Source organism: Carettochelys insculpta, chromosome 13 (genome assembly GCF_033958435.1).
Source record: "Carettochelys insculpta isolate YL-2023 chromosome 13, ASM3395843v1, whole genome shotgun sequence".
NCBI lineage: Eukaryota > Metazoa > Chordata > Testudines > Carettochelyidae > Carettochelys > Carettochelys insculpta.
The window spans coordinates 29,549,416-29,563,929 of NC_134149.1; the positions used below are offsets into that span (position 1 = coordinate 29,549,416).

At 51.0% G+C, this 14,514-nt stretch overlaps 1 protein-coding gene across 2 annotated transcripts in view; it reads right to left on the reverse strand.

Annotated features, from left to right (window-relative positions):
- RPS6KA6 (ribosomal protein S6 kinase A6) overlaps window positions 1-4,681 on the reverse strand; it is a 173,843-nt gene extending 169,162 nt beyond the window's left edge. For both annotated transcript variants that reach the window (XM_075008154.1, XM_075008153.1), the window contains exon 1: window positions 4,420-4,681. In XM_075008154.1, the coding sequence (XP_074864255.1) occupies window positions 4,420-4,491 (72 nt within the window). In that variant the 5' untranslated portion in view covers window positions 4,492-4,681. The remainder of the gene's footprint in view (window positions 1-4,419) is intronic.
- Between the last annotated feature and the right edge of the window lie 9,833 nt (window positions 4,682-14,514).

The following is a 14,514-nucleotide window of genomic DNA, read 5'->3' on the forward strand; positions in this document are numbered from 1 at the left end:
ACGCATTCTTAAACAACTCATCAATCTTTCTATATGTGATCCATCCTAAACTATGATTTTTCTAGTTTGTTATTTACAAAAGTTATTCAATGAATCACTTCATATAATTATTGGCCTTTCAAATGTACAAACAGTTCATTATCAATATTCAGAATTAGGAATTTGAGCTGTTTTGGTTGGACAAAGATCATACAGTATGTTGGTTTCCTGAGCATAACTCCTTGAATCAGGTTTCTAACAAAATTCATTGCCAATTTTGCTTGTCTTTCTTTATTCCCGACCCAGCAAACCACGTAAGCAGTATAGCCCTGCTATGGTCAGTCTGAGTGTTGTGGCTAAAGTTGTCTTTCCCATTGCTGCCAGCAAACTCATGTACTAGAAAATTTGTGGAAAACTAAACCCAAAACAAAAGCAACAGAGACACAGTCAAAACAAGTCAACTAAAAAAAACTCGCAGTACTTGTCCAGCTATAACAGATCACAATGTAAAGCAGGTGAATGTAAAAGATATGCAGTTTTACGTGCTGTTACTATAAACATCCAAATTTCACTTCTCAAACATACTGATATACAGTATTACAGTAATAGCTGAAAACAGATGTATCATGGCATGTAAATTCTTCAGAATACACACACACACACACATTATATATATATATATATATATATATATATATATATATATATATAGAGAGAGAGAGAGAGAGAGAGAGAGAGAGAGAGAGAGAGAGAGAGAGAGAGAGAGAGAGAGAGAGAGAGAGAGAGAGATGCAGCTCTAGTATTTTAACAAATTGTAGGACAAAGTCTGCAACTGAATGTTTTATCCATTCAGCCACTAATAGTATTTTTCTAAATTATGATATATGAACTCTGATTTAGTATTAAAAATCATTAGAATATTTAAGAGTGTGTACAACTATGTATGGTAATTAAAGTGCTTAGAAACAACACTCTGTGGAAACACTAAGAGAAAGAATAAAATACAACAGAGTTAAAGGCTCCCTCTGGTTTTCTTGCTGTAATGAAGTATTATACTTGTTCCATGTATAACTGGGCAATCTATATACTCTTATAAAAGAAGAGGCATTCATCGCATCCCAGCTGTGATCCCAAGGCTGGAGCTACCATAACTAGGAAGTGGCATGATCTGGATCCCCAGGGCTGGAGCTGCCAGTGGAGCTCTGTGCCCCTGCCGGCTCCTGAGGTTCCCTTGCCCCCGGTAGGATCTTCAAGGCTAGGGCTGCTGGGGTTCCCTCAGCCCCGATTCCCTCATGTTCTCCTGAGTCCCCAGGGCTGGAGCTGCTAGTGGTGCTTCACACCCATGGCAGCTCCTGGCCCCAGCTGGGATCCCAGGGCTGGGGCTGCCGAAGTTCCCCCAGGGTCCAGACAGATTCCTGGGCTGGGGCTGCCAGCAGAGCTCCATGCCCCAGGCAGCTCCTAGCCCCGGGGCTCTCATGGTTCTCCTGACCTCAGACGGATCCCCAGAGCTGGAGCTGCCAGGCTTCCCTGGCCCAGGCCCTGTGGCTGGAGCTGCTGGCAGGGCTCCAAACCCCAGCCAGCTCCCAGTCCTGGGGCTGCTGGGCTTCCCCCAGTCCCAGTTGGATCCCTGGGGCTAGAGCTGCAGGTGGATCTCTGCACCACATCTGGCTCCTGGCCCTGGAGCTGCCAGGGTTCCCCCAGCCCCAGAGCTGCCAGCAGAGCTCTGTGCCCCCAACAGCTCCCAGCCGCAAGGCTGCCAGGGTTCCCCAGGCCGGGTCCTCAGGGCTGGAGTACCAGTGGAGCTCTGCGCCCCAACTCGCTCCTGACCCCATGGTTGCCAGGGTTTCCCCAGCCCCGGCAAGGTCCCAAGGGCTGGAGCTACCAGGCTTCTCCTAGAACTGGCCAGATCCTCAGGGCTGGAGCTGCCAGCGAGCTCCTGGCTTGGTAACTGGCACAAAGGGTCGGGCCCAGCTAGTATCAGAGAATACCACTTCTGCAATGTCCTCTACTAAACTAGTCCATCATTCCCTCCAAACCTGTAATACCCAAAGCCTAATTTGTGTATATTTGTACTTAGACACATGTACTTTCTCATTAAGAAAAACCTGATCTACCATAGGAAGTGAGTCAGACCTGTTTTAGAAGCTTTACTTAGAAAACATCTTCCCTATGCATAACATGTAAACAGTCCCTCAGACACATATGTATACCATTCAACTAAACTGTCTTACCTGACAACGGTTTGGGTTGGAAATCCCAGATTTCCAACTCAGAGGGTTTCTCTTGAAAAACACAGGTCCCAGTGCACACACTTCCACAATTAAGTGTATCAAAACAAAAAAGAAGTCATGTACCACTTTAAAGACTAACAAAATATTGTGTTAGTCTTCAAAGTTCTACATGACTGCTTTTTTGTTTTTTGATAAAACATAGACGAACCCAGCTATCTCTCTGTTACAATTAAGTGCGTAAAAGTAATAATACTGAGCATACACTGATAGCCAGATGTGGTGCGGAGATCCATACATATGCTAATACATACACTAGATATAGTATTAAAATGTGTTAAAATTGCACAGTAAAGCTAAGTCACATGTTTAAGAGGAAATAAGGCAACTGTAAGCAATGTTTAAACTTCTCTAGCAAGATATTATTTAATTTTACTGTGAAACTGCTAAGGTCCCGAACCTTTGCTTCACCTCAGATTTCTTGTAAATCACTAATTAGTATGTACTTTATGGTTATTTAATGAGAAATATGAAAGTAGGATCTGCCAGCAAGTGTGCAGATGAAAAAAATACAAGCTAATTAATAACACTACACAATCAGAAAAACCCAAATAAATTTCTAACACAATAGTAGCTAGGCTGTTTAAATCATTAGGATAGTTTAGAGATCATCCAGAACCAACCAGCATTTTCTCTACCACAACCTCCTAATCTGGCAATCACTGAGTTAAACACACACACAACTGCACAACAGACCAAATTAATATCTCCTACTCAATGACTATTAATTCATCCAAAGAGAAGCTGGCACTGCTATAACTTTGCATGTGGTAGAGGTAACATAAATCCATGAGACAAGAGCTTTTTCAACTCCTGCTGAACCTAGAAGCAGTAACTGGCAGAGTTCTGGGTGCAAGGAGGTAGGAAGTAACTGAAGGAGGTGGGCATAGTTCATGGTGCTGGTTAGGAAGTAGCTGAAGGAAGGAGTTGGAGAAAGCCTGGTTCTTTGGGATGGATTGGTTGATGGGCACTTTGAGATGTCTGGAATGGAGAGTTCAAGGTGATGACTGAAAGGGTCTCTTAGGATCTCAGGATATCAAATTCAAATTCACTGTATAGCTGAGATCTAGGGGTAGCGAAGGATGGCAGCATCAGGACAAGGAATCCACCAAGTCTAGTCATTATGGCTGGGGAGAGAGGAGGGAGGACAGCAGGACTGGGATGAAGAATAGTTGGGCACTTGCAGATGACTGGGGGCAGCTAACTTGAACCAATGGACTGAAGGAAGCCAGCTGCATTGTTTCGGGCAGCGGGATTGGAATGAAAGGCAAGTGGTCTCCTGGGAGCCGGGAAGACAGGGGTGAAGAACAGCAGAACCCACATGGTCACAGTCAGATCTACGGGTGAAGGGCAAATGGACTCAAAAGGAAAACAGCAGCTGGGAACCGCAAGTCTAGCAGGTAGGCTCTCAGGCAACGACAGCATCGTCAAGGGAAAAGACGCACACAGTCTGGGACAGCATCCAAATGAGGTGCAAGCAGGCTCTCCAGAGGCAGGTGGGTGGCAGCTGGGGGCACGGGTGGAACACATGGGATCTCAGGGGGACTGGAGAAGGGAGAGCGTACAGGCTTCTGAGGAGAGACTCCTACTGAGGATAGCAGGATCTAGACGCAAAGATCAGTTATCTCCCGGGGGGAGCAGCTGGGGGCTGACAGTCTCTTGCTGCGGCTCTCGCGGGGGGCAGCCAAGACAGGGATGCGAGCAGCTAGAACTGACACTCTTGGGCTGGGCAGCTGCCTGGCTCTCTCGGGGGCAGTCACAGGACAGGATGGGGAGCAGGGGAGGACTGAGCCGCAGGGCATGGGGGAAATGGGAACTGTCTCGGGGTGGGGCAGAATCAGGAGGGGTGGCAAAGGGAACTGACGCTTCGGGGGCAGGTCCCGAGGGCAAGTGGGCTCTCTGGAGGGCAGGGGAGGACTAAGAACAGCGAGCAAATAGGAACTGTCACGGAGTGGGGAGCAGGCAGTCTGGGGTAGAGACCAGGTGGGGGCTACTAGCCTCGGGAGACTCCAGGCTCCACTGCCCTCCGGCCCGCTCCCCCAGCAGCCAGACCTGACTCGGGAGCGGGACTGAGGCAGCAAGTGCCCGCCCGCGCAGCGCCCCCGGCCCTACGGCGCGTCTCCCGCCCCCAGCCGGGCGCCCCCGCACTGACCTCGCCGCCACTCACGCACAGCTCCATTTTGTGGCAGGGCTCCGGCTCCTCCAGCGGGGCGAACGGTACCATGTCCCCGCGCCCGCTAGCCGGGGAGCCTCTGCCGCTCGCAGTCCCTGCTCATGTCCCGGCGCCGCGCCTCCTGCGGCCTCACAAGCAGCGCGCTGCCGAACCGCCGGGGCTCCTCCGCCGACCCATAGAGCGCGGCGGCGGCGGCGCAGGAACTGGCTCTGCTACTGCGGCGGCCGGCCGGCGGGGGCGGCTCCGCTATGCGCGCACCGCGCCCGCTCCCGCAACATGGCGGCCAGAGGGGGCGGCGCCGACGCAGCATGGCAATGACGTCAGGCCGGACTGGAGAATCCCCGGCATGGGTCGAGGGGGATGGGCGGCGCACGTGGAGCGGGGGCGGCGGGGGATGACGTGAGCCGTGGCGTGGGTGTGATGCGCTGCTTCGTTAGGAACGGCCCCCGCGGGCTGCGCGAGCTCAGAGTCCGGCTGGCGCGTGCGGGTCACCCAACCCCTCCCCCGCCTATGAGCCAGGGGAGCGTCGCGCGTCGCCCCGTGGGAGGGGGACCCGGTTCTAGCCCGCCCCGGCCCGGGCGGGATCCCCGCTGAACGGTGCGTCCCACTAGCCGCTCCCTGAGCTGGGAGGGGGCGTCCCAGCAGCCAGGGGCAAAAAACCCTGGCCCCGGGACCTCTTGCCTGAGCCCTATACCAGGGGCAGCCGTAGTGCCCCGCCCGCCAACGCAGTGCCGTGATGATCCGCCCTCGCCGGGCCGCCCTGCGGCGCGTGGCGCGAGAGCTGAGGGATTGGCCCTGGTGCGGAGCGGGCGGCCCCTGTGGGTGATGGTCATCCAGTCCGCGCCACTACAGTTACTCACTCACTCAGTGAACGTCAGAGACCTGCTTAGCTGGGGGAACCGGGGCTTCGGCCCTGGCCTTCAGTCAGGTTAAACTCCGCGTGCCCAACAGTGCCTCTAGGGCGTTTTGAACTTCTCAGATAGTAACTGAGTTGCAGAGAAAACAGCCAGAAGTCCTGTGGCACCTTGTAGACTAACAGATTTTTTGGAGCGTAAGCTTTCCTGTGAGGCATCTGACGAAGCGGGTCGTTGCCCAGGAGAGCTTAACGCTCCAATAAAGCTGATCCCGTCTATAAGGTGCTACAGGACTTCTTGTTTTTGCAGATACAGACTAACATGGCTACCTCCTGGATAGTTTCCGAAGCTGTGTCTGCACTGCAAAGGTTTGTTGCCAGAAAAGGCCTCCTGTCGACAAAACTAGGGAACATCCGCACTACAAATGCATTCTGCCTAGAATCTGTCGATAGAATGCAGTCTTTTTCCCGGCAGAGTTGTGTCTTGAGAGTTTGAGGCATAGTATCTTTGTGGACAGATTCTGTGGCTGGAAAAATAGTGTAGATGCTCCGGGGGCCTTCTGTCGACAGAGAGGGCTTCTGTTTCACCAGGCAGCCTTGTTTGCAGAGCTTATGGTTGGCTTTCGTGGTGACAGCTGGGCGGTTTGGCTGCTCTGTCAACAGAGGGCATTGACAGAGGGATCCCCTATTAGGTGTGGATGTGTTCTGTAGACAGAGGTTCTGTCATGAAATATCTGTCGACAGTGACTTATGTTGACAGAACTCTAGTGTAGACACAGCTAGAGAATCAAGGATCAGAAGGGATCTTTGTGATCTTCTCATCTGACCTACTGTCTATCACAGAATAAGACACAAGAAGCAGCTGTGAGAAGTAGCTGAGTTACCAGTGCTAGAGTGGTTCACAGATGTCCATATTTGCAATAAGCATTTTTGTATCACTTGTTCAAATGATACCAAAAAAGTTTTTTTTTTATTTTATTTTACTGTTACTTGTGAAATTTAGTGAAGGGGAAGATAATATAAATATACCTAGGTCCAGAAACTTACAGGATGAAATTAAGCTCCTGTTGCGGGGGGGGGGCGGCGCTGTCTTAACAACCTATGAGAGCCAGAAGCAGCATAAAAGCATTTGTGTGTGTGTGTGTGTGTTTGAGAAGAGAAGGGAATCATCTCTTTCACCTTGGTTACAAGTACCAAGAGATTTATTCCTTCGTTTCCAAGTACGTAATTAGGAGGAACATTGCATTGTTTCCAATTCTGAAGGAGTTTGGCACTGTAGTTTGCTGTTTTCTAGACAAAAAGATGTCTGAGATCCTCTTAGTGAAAGGATTTTTTAATGTTTTCCCCTACATCAGTTTTTTATCTCAGAAAGAAAAAAAGTTTTGGTTCATAGCTTCTGTTTAAAAATGTTTCTAAATTATTATCTAAAAGAGAAAACTATTCTGAGAACATGTTAGACTCATTTGCACATGCTGCATGACCTTTCACAAAGACACACAAAGCCAGCAAGCACCCTCTCAACAAGAGAAAGTTGTTGATTGCCAAATAATTTGTATACAGTTGGCAGGACTGAGGGAGCAAGCTGATACACCACATGGTTCAGAACTACTCAGCCTTGCTTATTCCTTTTTATTAAGTGCACACAAAAGGATGTTGTGGTGCTGTATGCGTTGAATATACTTGGAAGAGCAGCATGTCTCTCAAAACTAGCCATCATGCACTATAACAGAGCTGTGAGACTACAAAAGAGAATTGGATATTGTGCATATGACATTATAACAACATCCAGTTAGCCTGTCAGCATTTCCATTGTAAATTTGTTTTTAAAAGCTTACAACTCAGTCACAGAAGAAAAATGTTTTGGCTTGAAACTAACCAAAGGTGCACAAGAACTTATTTTCCCCCAGAAAATATGGAGATACATCTCTCTTATAGAACTGGCAGGGACCTTGAGAGATAATTAAGTCTAGTCCCCTGCACTCACAGCAGGACCTATCATCATCACTGACAAACTTTTTTTTTTTAATCCCTTTGCCCTGGATTCTTATGCCCCTATCAAGGGCTGAACTCACAACCCTGGGTTTAATAGGCCCAGCCTCAAACCACAGAGCTCTTCCTCTCCCAAAACATAGTTCAAAACTATACTTGCAAAATAGTGAGGTACAAAATGAGCATATTGTATACAGTACTTGAAAATTTATGAGCAAGTAGTTTTGACTGAAAATGTATAACTGCCTATATAGTATATTAAACTCTACTCAAATGTCTCAGTTCAAAAAAAAAAAGGAAAAAAACTTGTTGGGTTACAACAGGACTATGGAGCTTTTAGAGTGGTCAGATGACAGGATAGGAAATGAAGTTCAAGGATTCTGTAAACAAATGCAACCAGGAGATACAGCCAAGCTTGTGCTTTTAGTTCATAATCCTAGCTGCTCCCTACTCATGCCTCTGTTTGCACACAGTTATTATTTATGTTTTTGCTGTGCATCTGCAGAAAGCCAAAGGACCAGACCTCTTCTGTGTGGTTAAATACATAAGCAAAGAGACCACTGGGTTGCTATTAATGTAAATCAAAAGGGATAGAAGTGAAAAAAATGACTTATTTGCTGGTGACATTTGAGCACTCAGCAAAGTTTGCCCCTTCCTCCTGTATTTCAGTCACCTGTTTTGAAGGCTCTTGAGGCAGTTCCTACTTCTCAAAAGGATGGCAAGTTACAGACATATATTCAACGACACAGAACATTGCAGAGTTAGATGCAGTTCTGAGAAGAGCAATGGGAAAATATTAAGGGTATGGGGAAAACTTTCATATGAAAAGATTTTAAAAATTGGATTGTTTACCTTAGAAATGAGACAAATAAGACATGACGTTTTATGTATCAGTAATGAATAGTATAGAGAGCAGGAGCTTCGCTTTTCCCTTTTTCATAGCAAAAGAACAAGAAGAAAAGAACAATGAAATTAAAAAGTGGCAAATCAAAACCAATAAAAGGAAACACTTTTTTCACACAATGCATAATTAAGTTGTGGGTTTCATTGATACGAAATATCATTAAGGCACAATACTTGGCAGCATTCAAAAAGAGACTGGACATTTATATGGATATAAAAATGTCCAGAGTTAGAACTGTTATTGCTAACAAAGCGAGGAAGAGATATTAACCCTTATGTTTTAGCATTCATGCTTGGAGATGGACTGCAGGACTAGATAGACCACAAATACGATCTAGTGTGCAGTTCCTACATTAACATTTGGGCGTAATAGAGGCTTATTTTGGAGTGCAAATGCCATCTGTTGTCTCACGTCAGCATCAAAGTTTAACCAATATTTTCTGTCAGCTACAGTTTTGTGATTAACTGTTTTAGACAAAGATTTAAAGTTAACATAATTAAAAAATATTTAGAAACTAGTAGCTTCGAAATGACTGGTACGCATTTCATACCTTAATGATGTCCAGGTGGCAAAGTCAAATACATTTTCAGTGTTATTTAACAGTTGCGTTAACAACTTTCACACACCAAAGATGTTACAAGGACGAAAGATTTTTTTTTCTCCTCAACCTTTGAGGATATGACAAGAAGTGATAGGTTTAAATTGCAGCAAGGGAAGTTAGGAACGTTAGGAAATCTTCCTAACTGAAAAGGTGGTTAAGCACTGGAATAAATTGCCTGCAGAGTTTGTAGAATCTCCCTCAATGGAGATTTTTAAGAGCAGGTTAGACAAACACCTATCGGAGATGGGCCAAATAATGCTTGGTCCTGCCATGAACATAGGGGACTGGCCTCAACGACCTCTTAAGGTTCCTTCTAGTATTTTGATTCTGTGATCATTGTCAGAATTGGTGTTTCTGTTCCCAACAGTCTTTGAAGAAAGAAATAAGGGTCTACAGCCTACATTCAACTTTTCCTACACCAATTCAAATAACTCAGTCGTTTCCTTTATAGACCTCAGAACTGTGGTCATACTTAATAACCAACTTCTTAGTCAGATTCAAAACAGAGTGACAGTATACATTATACCTACTGTTTTGTGCCTCAGGGTATATCTACAAATTAGGTCTAATTTGTTAAGGTCGATTTTTAGCATTTGGTTTTGAAACAGTATCTTCTTAATGTCTGGCCTTCACTTATGTTTTGTTGCAGTGTACTCAACCGTGGGCCCTTTGACTGCTGCTTGCCCCCCCGGAAAAAAAAAGGCAAAAATATGGTTAGACTGGCACAAATCTGCAAGAGAAAATTAATGCAGGAAGATGTGTTCATAAAGCACATGAAAGCTGTCTGCATGGACAGGACACAGTTAAATGCATGGATAAGAAGCAGGCTGATCTGGAAGAAAGGAAAGTGCTCAGAGTGTGAATTGGAGACCCACCAGGCAGTGTTGCAGCTGATGAGGCAACAAACAGTACTCCTGTGGTGCCTGGTGCAAGAGCACAGAGGTCCATTGCAGCCTATGGTAAACAGCATGCCCCCCTCACCATGGTCCCTAACCACCCCTCAACAGAACCCCCGTATGCAGGGAGGGGGGTCAAGGATAGCCTTGCATTCCACTCCCAGGCACTCTTCTGAGAGCAGAAGGCTGACATTCCCCCACCTGTGATGGCAAAATGCACTTGCTTACCCACCCCAAAGCTCCCGTCATGAACTCCTTTAGTGTCCCCTGAGTAAACATGATTAAGCTTGCAAAACAGGTGTCTTTATTCCTTGTGTTTTACGGGGGGGATAACAGGCTTCAGAGGGAAGCACACATCATTCAGGGGGGATGTCCTTAAGAGCAACAGAAATGACTGTCATGTCACTGTCTGATCATTCATAAAGCTGGTTTTCAAAGCTTCCCTGATTAGCAGTGCCCCTCTCTGAGCTCTCTTTATTGCCCTGGTGTCTGGCTGCTTATAATTACTGACCAGATGATCTGTCTCAGTTCTCCAGCCTGGAATCAAATTTTTCCCCCATGTTCTTACATAAATTATGTAGAACACAGCAGCCCACGACCAAGAAGGGAATGTTATATTTGCTGAGGCACCTGAATGAGGCCTTCACTGAGGCTCCTGAATCTGACTTTTAAATGGCCAGATGCGTATTCTACCACCATTTTGCACTTGCTCAGCCTGTAGTTGTGCAACCCTTCTATTAATGTCAGGTGCCTGCCAGAAGGGCCAGGTTCAGTTCCTAGAGGTTTTCTGTCGATGCAACCAACCTGCTCAAGTCCCCACCCAGTGACCTGGGACAATCTCACCCCACCTGCTGGGTGCCTGTAAGGCAGTTCTTCCCCTCTCACAAGCACAGAGTCTGAGATAAAAACAGCTTGTTTAATAACCATAGCTTAACCTAAGTTTACACAGTGACACATTCAATATGTCTAAAGAAGGAGAGATAAACCCCATTAACAAGGTATCATCCAAATACTTTGTAGAACTCCATCTCTTGCTGAGAGTTCTTTGCCTTTACCCCACACACATTTATAAGGGTGTACCTCTCACAGTGCAGTCCAAGACCCAGAGTCCACAGATAACATCCCCATAGCAGTGCTAGCTGTCCACTTGTCTGCAGCTTTCCACCAGCTACCAGCTGCTTATACTCAGCTTCCTGTCAGCTGCCTCCCACTGTGGGCTTGGCCTGAGACTAAATCCTGTAATTTCAGCTCTCAATGGCTACATCTACACGTGAAGCCTACATCGAAATAGCTTATTTTGATGAATAACGTCTACACGTCCTCCAGGGCCGGCAACGTCGACGTTCAACTTCGACGTTGCGCAGCCCAACATCAAAATAGGCACAGCGAGGGAACATCTACACACCAAAGTAGCAGACATCGAAATAGGGATGCCAGGCACAGCTGCAGACAGGGTAACAGGGCGGACTAGCGCTTCCGGGGCAACAGCTAGCCGCTCCCTTAAAGGGCCCCTCCCAGACACACTCAGCCTGCACAGCACGCGGTCTGAGGAGCCATAGGCACACAGACCCCAGGCACCGCAGTCATGGACCCCCAGCAGCAGCAGCAGCAGCAGCAGCAGCCAGAGGTCCACCCAGCCCTCCCGGCAGGAGCAGGGCTTGCCCTCATCCATGCCATGCGGGAGGCAGCTGAGCACCTCCTTGCTACCCCGCGTCACACGCCGGCGGCTGTGGAGCTACCCCACCAGCACCGACTGGTGGGAGCGGCTGGTGCTTGGGGAGTGGGACAACGACCGCTAGCTCAGGAACTTCAGGATGAGCTGGCAGACATTTATGGAGCTGTGCCAGTGGCTCACCCCCGCACTCAGGCACCAGGACACCGCCATGCGGCGTGCCCTCGCAGTGGAGAAACGGGTCAGCATCGCTGTCTGGAAGCTGGCCACTCCAGACAGCTACCGATCTGTGGGGCAGCAGTTTGGTGTCGGCAAGGCCACCATCAGGGCTGTCCTCATGGAGGTAAGAGAACCCACGGGGGGAGGGCAGGGCAGGGGAGGGGGGCCCGGGCAGGGGAGGGGAGGGGAGGGCGGGGGAGGGCAGAGGAGGGCAGGGCAGGGGAGGGGAGCCCGGGCAGAGGAGGGCAGGGCAGGGCAGAGACACGCACACTCTGCTCACCCCTCATTGGTGCTGTCCCATGTGCTTTCTCTGCAGGTTGTGCGTGCCATCAACGCCATGCTCCTGCACAGGCTCGTGAGGCTGGGGTCCCCAGATGCCACCATCGCGGCCTTTGCCACCCTGGGCTTCCCCAACTGCTTCGGGGCTCTGGATGGGACTCACATCCCCATCCGCGCCCCGCATCACAGTGGAGGACGATACCTGAATCGCAAGGGCTACCATTCTGTCGTCCTCCAGGCCTTGGTGGACAGCCGGGGACGTTTCCAGGACATTTATGTGGGCTGGCCTGGCAGCACCCACGACGCCCGGGTTTTCCGGAACTCGGGCCTGTGCCGCCGGCTGGAGGCGGGGACCTACATCCCCCAGCGGGAGATCCCTCTGGGGGACACCACCATGCCCTTCTGCGTCATCGCAGATGCGGCATACCCCCTCCGGCTGTGGCTCATGCACCCGTACACGGGCCATCTCCCCGCTAGCCAGGAGCGCTTCAACGAGCACCTGAACCACGCATGCCAGGTGGTGGAGCGCTCATTTGGCCGCCTGAAGGGACGCTGGAGATGTCTCCTGACCCGCCTGGATGCGGGCCCCAACAACATCCCCCAGATTGTGGGTGCCTGCTGCGCCCTGCACAATTTGGTCGAGAGCAAGGGGGGGACCTTTTTCCAGGGCTGGGCTGTGGAGGCCAGCAGGGCCGACGTCCAGCCACCTGCTGCCCCCAGTCTGCAGGTAGACCCCGAGGGGACCCGGGTCCGGGAGGCCCTGCAGGCCCACTTCGATGATGAGGCCGCGGGGTGAACTCTGCCCAGGCCCCCCACTGCCCGCCCCTTCCTCCACCACACTCCTGCCCCAACGCCCACACCATGGAGCACCCAACCGCACCCCCCTCCCACTTTTCCTGGACAAATGACAGCACGCACTTGTGGCTGAACTCAAACTGGTTTTTCTTTGAGAACTTTTTTTTTTAACTGTAAATATATAAAACAAGAACAAACTATATACAACATGTGGAAACAAAGTAATATGTACAAATAAAACATTCGTAAGAAACAAGTGTCCTCATTAATAAAAAGAAAACCAGGGAGGATAAAGGGGAGAACTATTTACATGGGGGGGGCAAACGGGGGGCACAAAATAATAAGCTGAAACTATATACAAGGGGGGGGGGCCACGTCCCGGGCCCCTCGCCCCTAGAGTCCGGCACTGAGCGTGGGCGGCCGGGAGCCCCGCCGCGGCCACAGCCCTGTCCGGGGCTGGCTGGGGGGCGGGCCGGACCGGAAGATATGCCCGGTGAGTCTCAGCTGGCTCCAGGGGGTCCCTCGGCGCTCCGGCCCTCGGCGGTGGGTGGCGGGGCGACGGTGGACGGGACGGCGACGGGCGGAGCAGCTGGTGGTGAGGCTGGTGGAGCAGGCACGGCGGGCGCTGCGGCGGCCGGCGCGGCATGGGGGGCCAGGTAGTCCACCAGGCGGTTGAAAGTCTCCATGTAGGCCCCCCATGCCTCTTGGCGCCAGGCCAGCGCCCACTCCTGCAGCTGCAGGTGCTGCTCTGCGACCTCCAGCTGCCGTCGGTGGATGGCCAGCAGCTGGGGGTCCGTCGCCATCGGCTGTTGGTGGCACGGGGTCCGCCGTCTAGCCCGCCGTGGGGCCAGTCGGTCCTCGGCCAAGGGGCTGGCCTGGAGCGATGGTCCCGGAGGGCTCTCCGGGACCACTGATGCCTCACCGGCGCTCTCTTCCGGTCCTTCTGATGGTGCAGGTGCGGGACACAGGAGAGGAGCGGGGGAAGAAGAATGGAGACAGGCGTTAGTGTGGGCCCCGAGCCGTGGCCTTTGCCCCTCCAGCCCTGTGCTGCAGGTTCCCCATCCCCGTCCCCGGGAGATGCTGCTGTGATGGATGGGGTTCAGGGGTCCCCCTGCCCTGCACCCTGTCCCCTGGTGGGAGCGACTCTCACTTCACTCCGCAGGGTCTGACAGCAGGAGAGGTTTCTTAGGCCACAGATGCCCAGTTTCTCCCAGGAGTGACAGCACCAGCTGTCGGAAGAGACAGTCCTCCCAACCCGTCGTGTGGAGAAGACCCCAAGGGGTGCCCCTCTGGGATGCAGCTTTCCCCCTCCTCAGGCTGGCTGCCTTCCAGCTCTCCCTTCCCCTAGCCTCTACCTGTGGCCCCCGCCCTCCCCCCCAATTCCAAGCCAGCTCGGCTCCTCCCTCCTCTTTGTTCAGGGCAGAGGTGTCACCTGCCAGCTGTAGCCCCAGGATCATCCTTTGCCCCTGGGAGCTATTCAGCTCTTGTTGCTCATATCTAGCCTGAGTCTCCCTTTTGCACTCCCCCCACTCCATCACATGCTGCTGCTGCTGTTGCTGCTGCTGCTGCTGTTGCTGCTGCTGCTGCTGCTGCAGGGTGTCCCACCCCCTCCTCCCGGGGGCCCCTCGAGGTTCCGCTCCCCCCTGCCCCGGGGATGGGGCACGGCACTGTCGTGCGGGGTGGGGGGGGGCAGGGGCTGATGCACTGCTGTGAGGGCCATGGCCCTGCTGTCCTTGGGGCCATGGCCATGTGAGCATGTGCGGGGCCCTGGACACATATCTATTACCCCCCGCCCCTCAAGCCCAGGGGTGTACACCAGAGGGGGGTACATACCTGTCGGTCCACTCCCACTGTCTGGAGATCCCC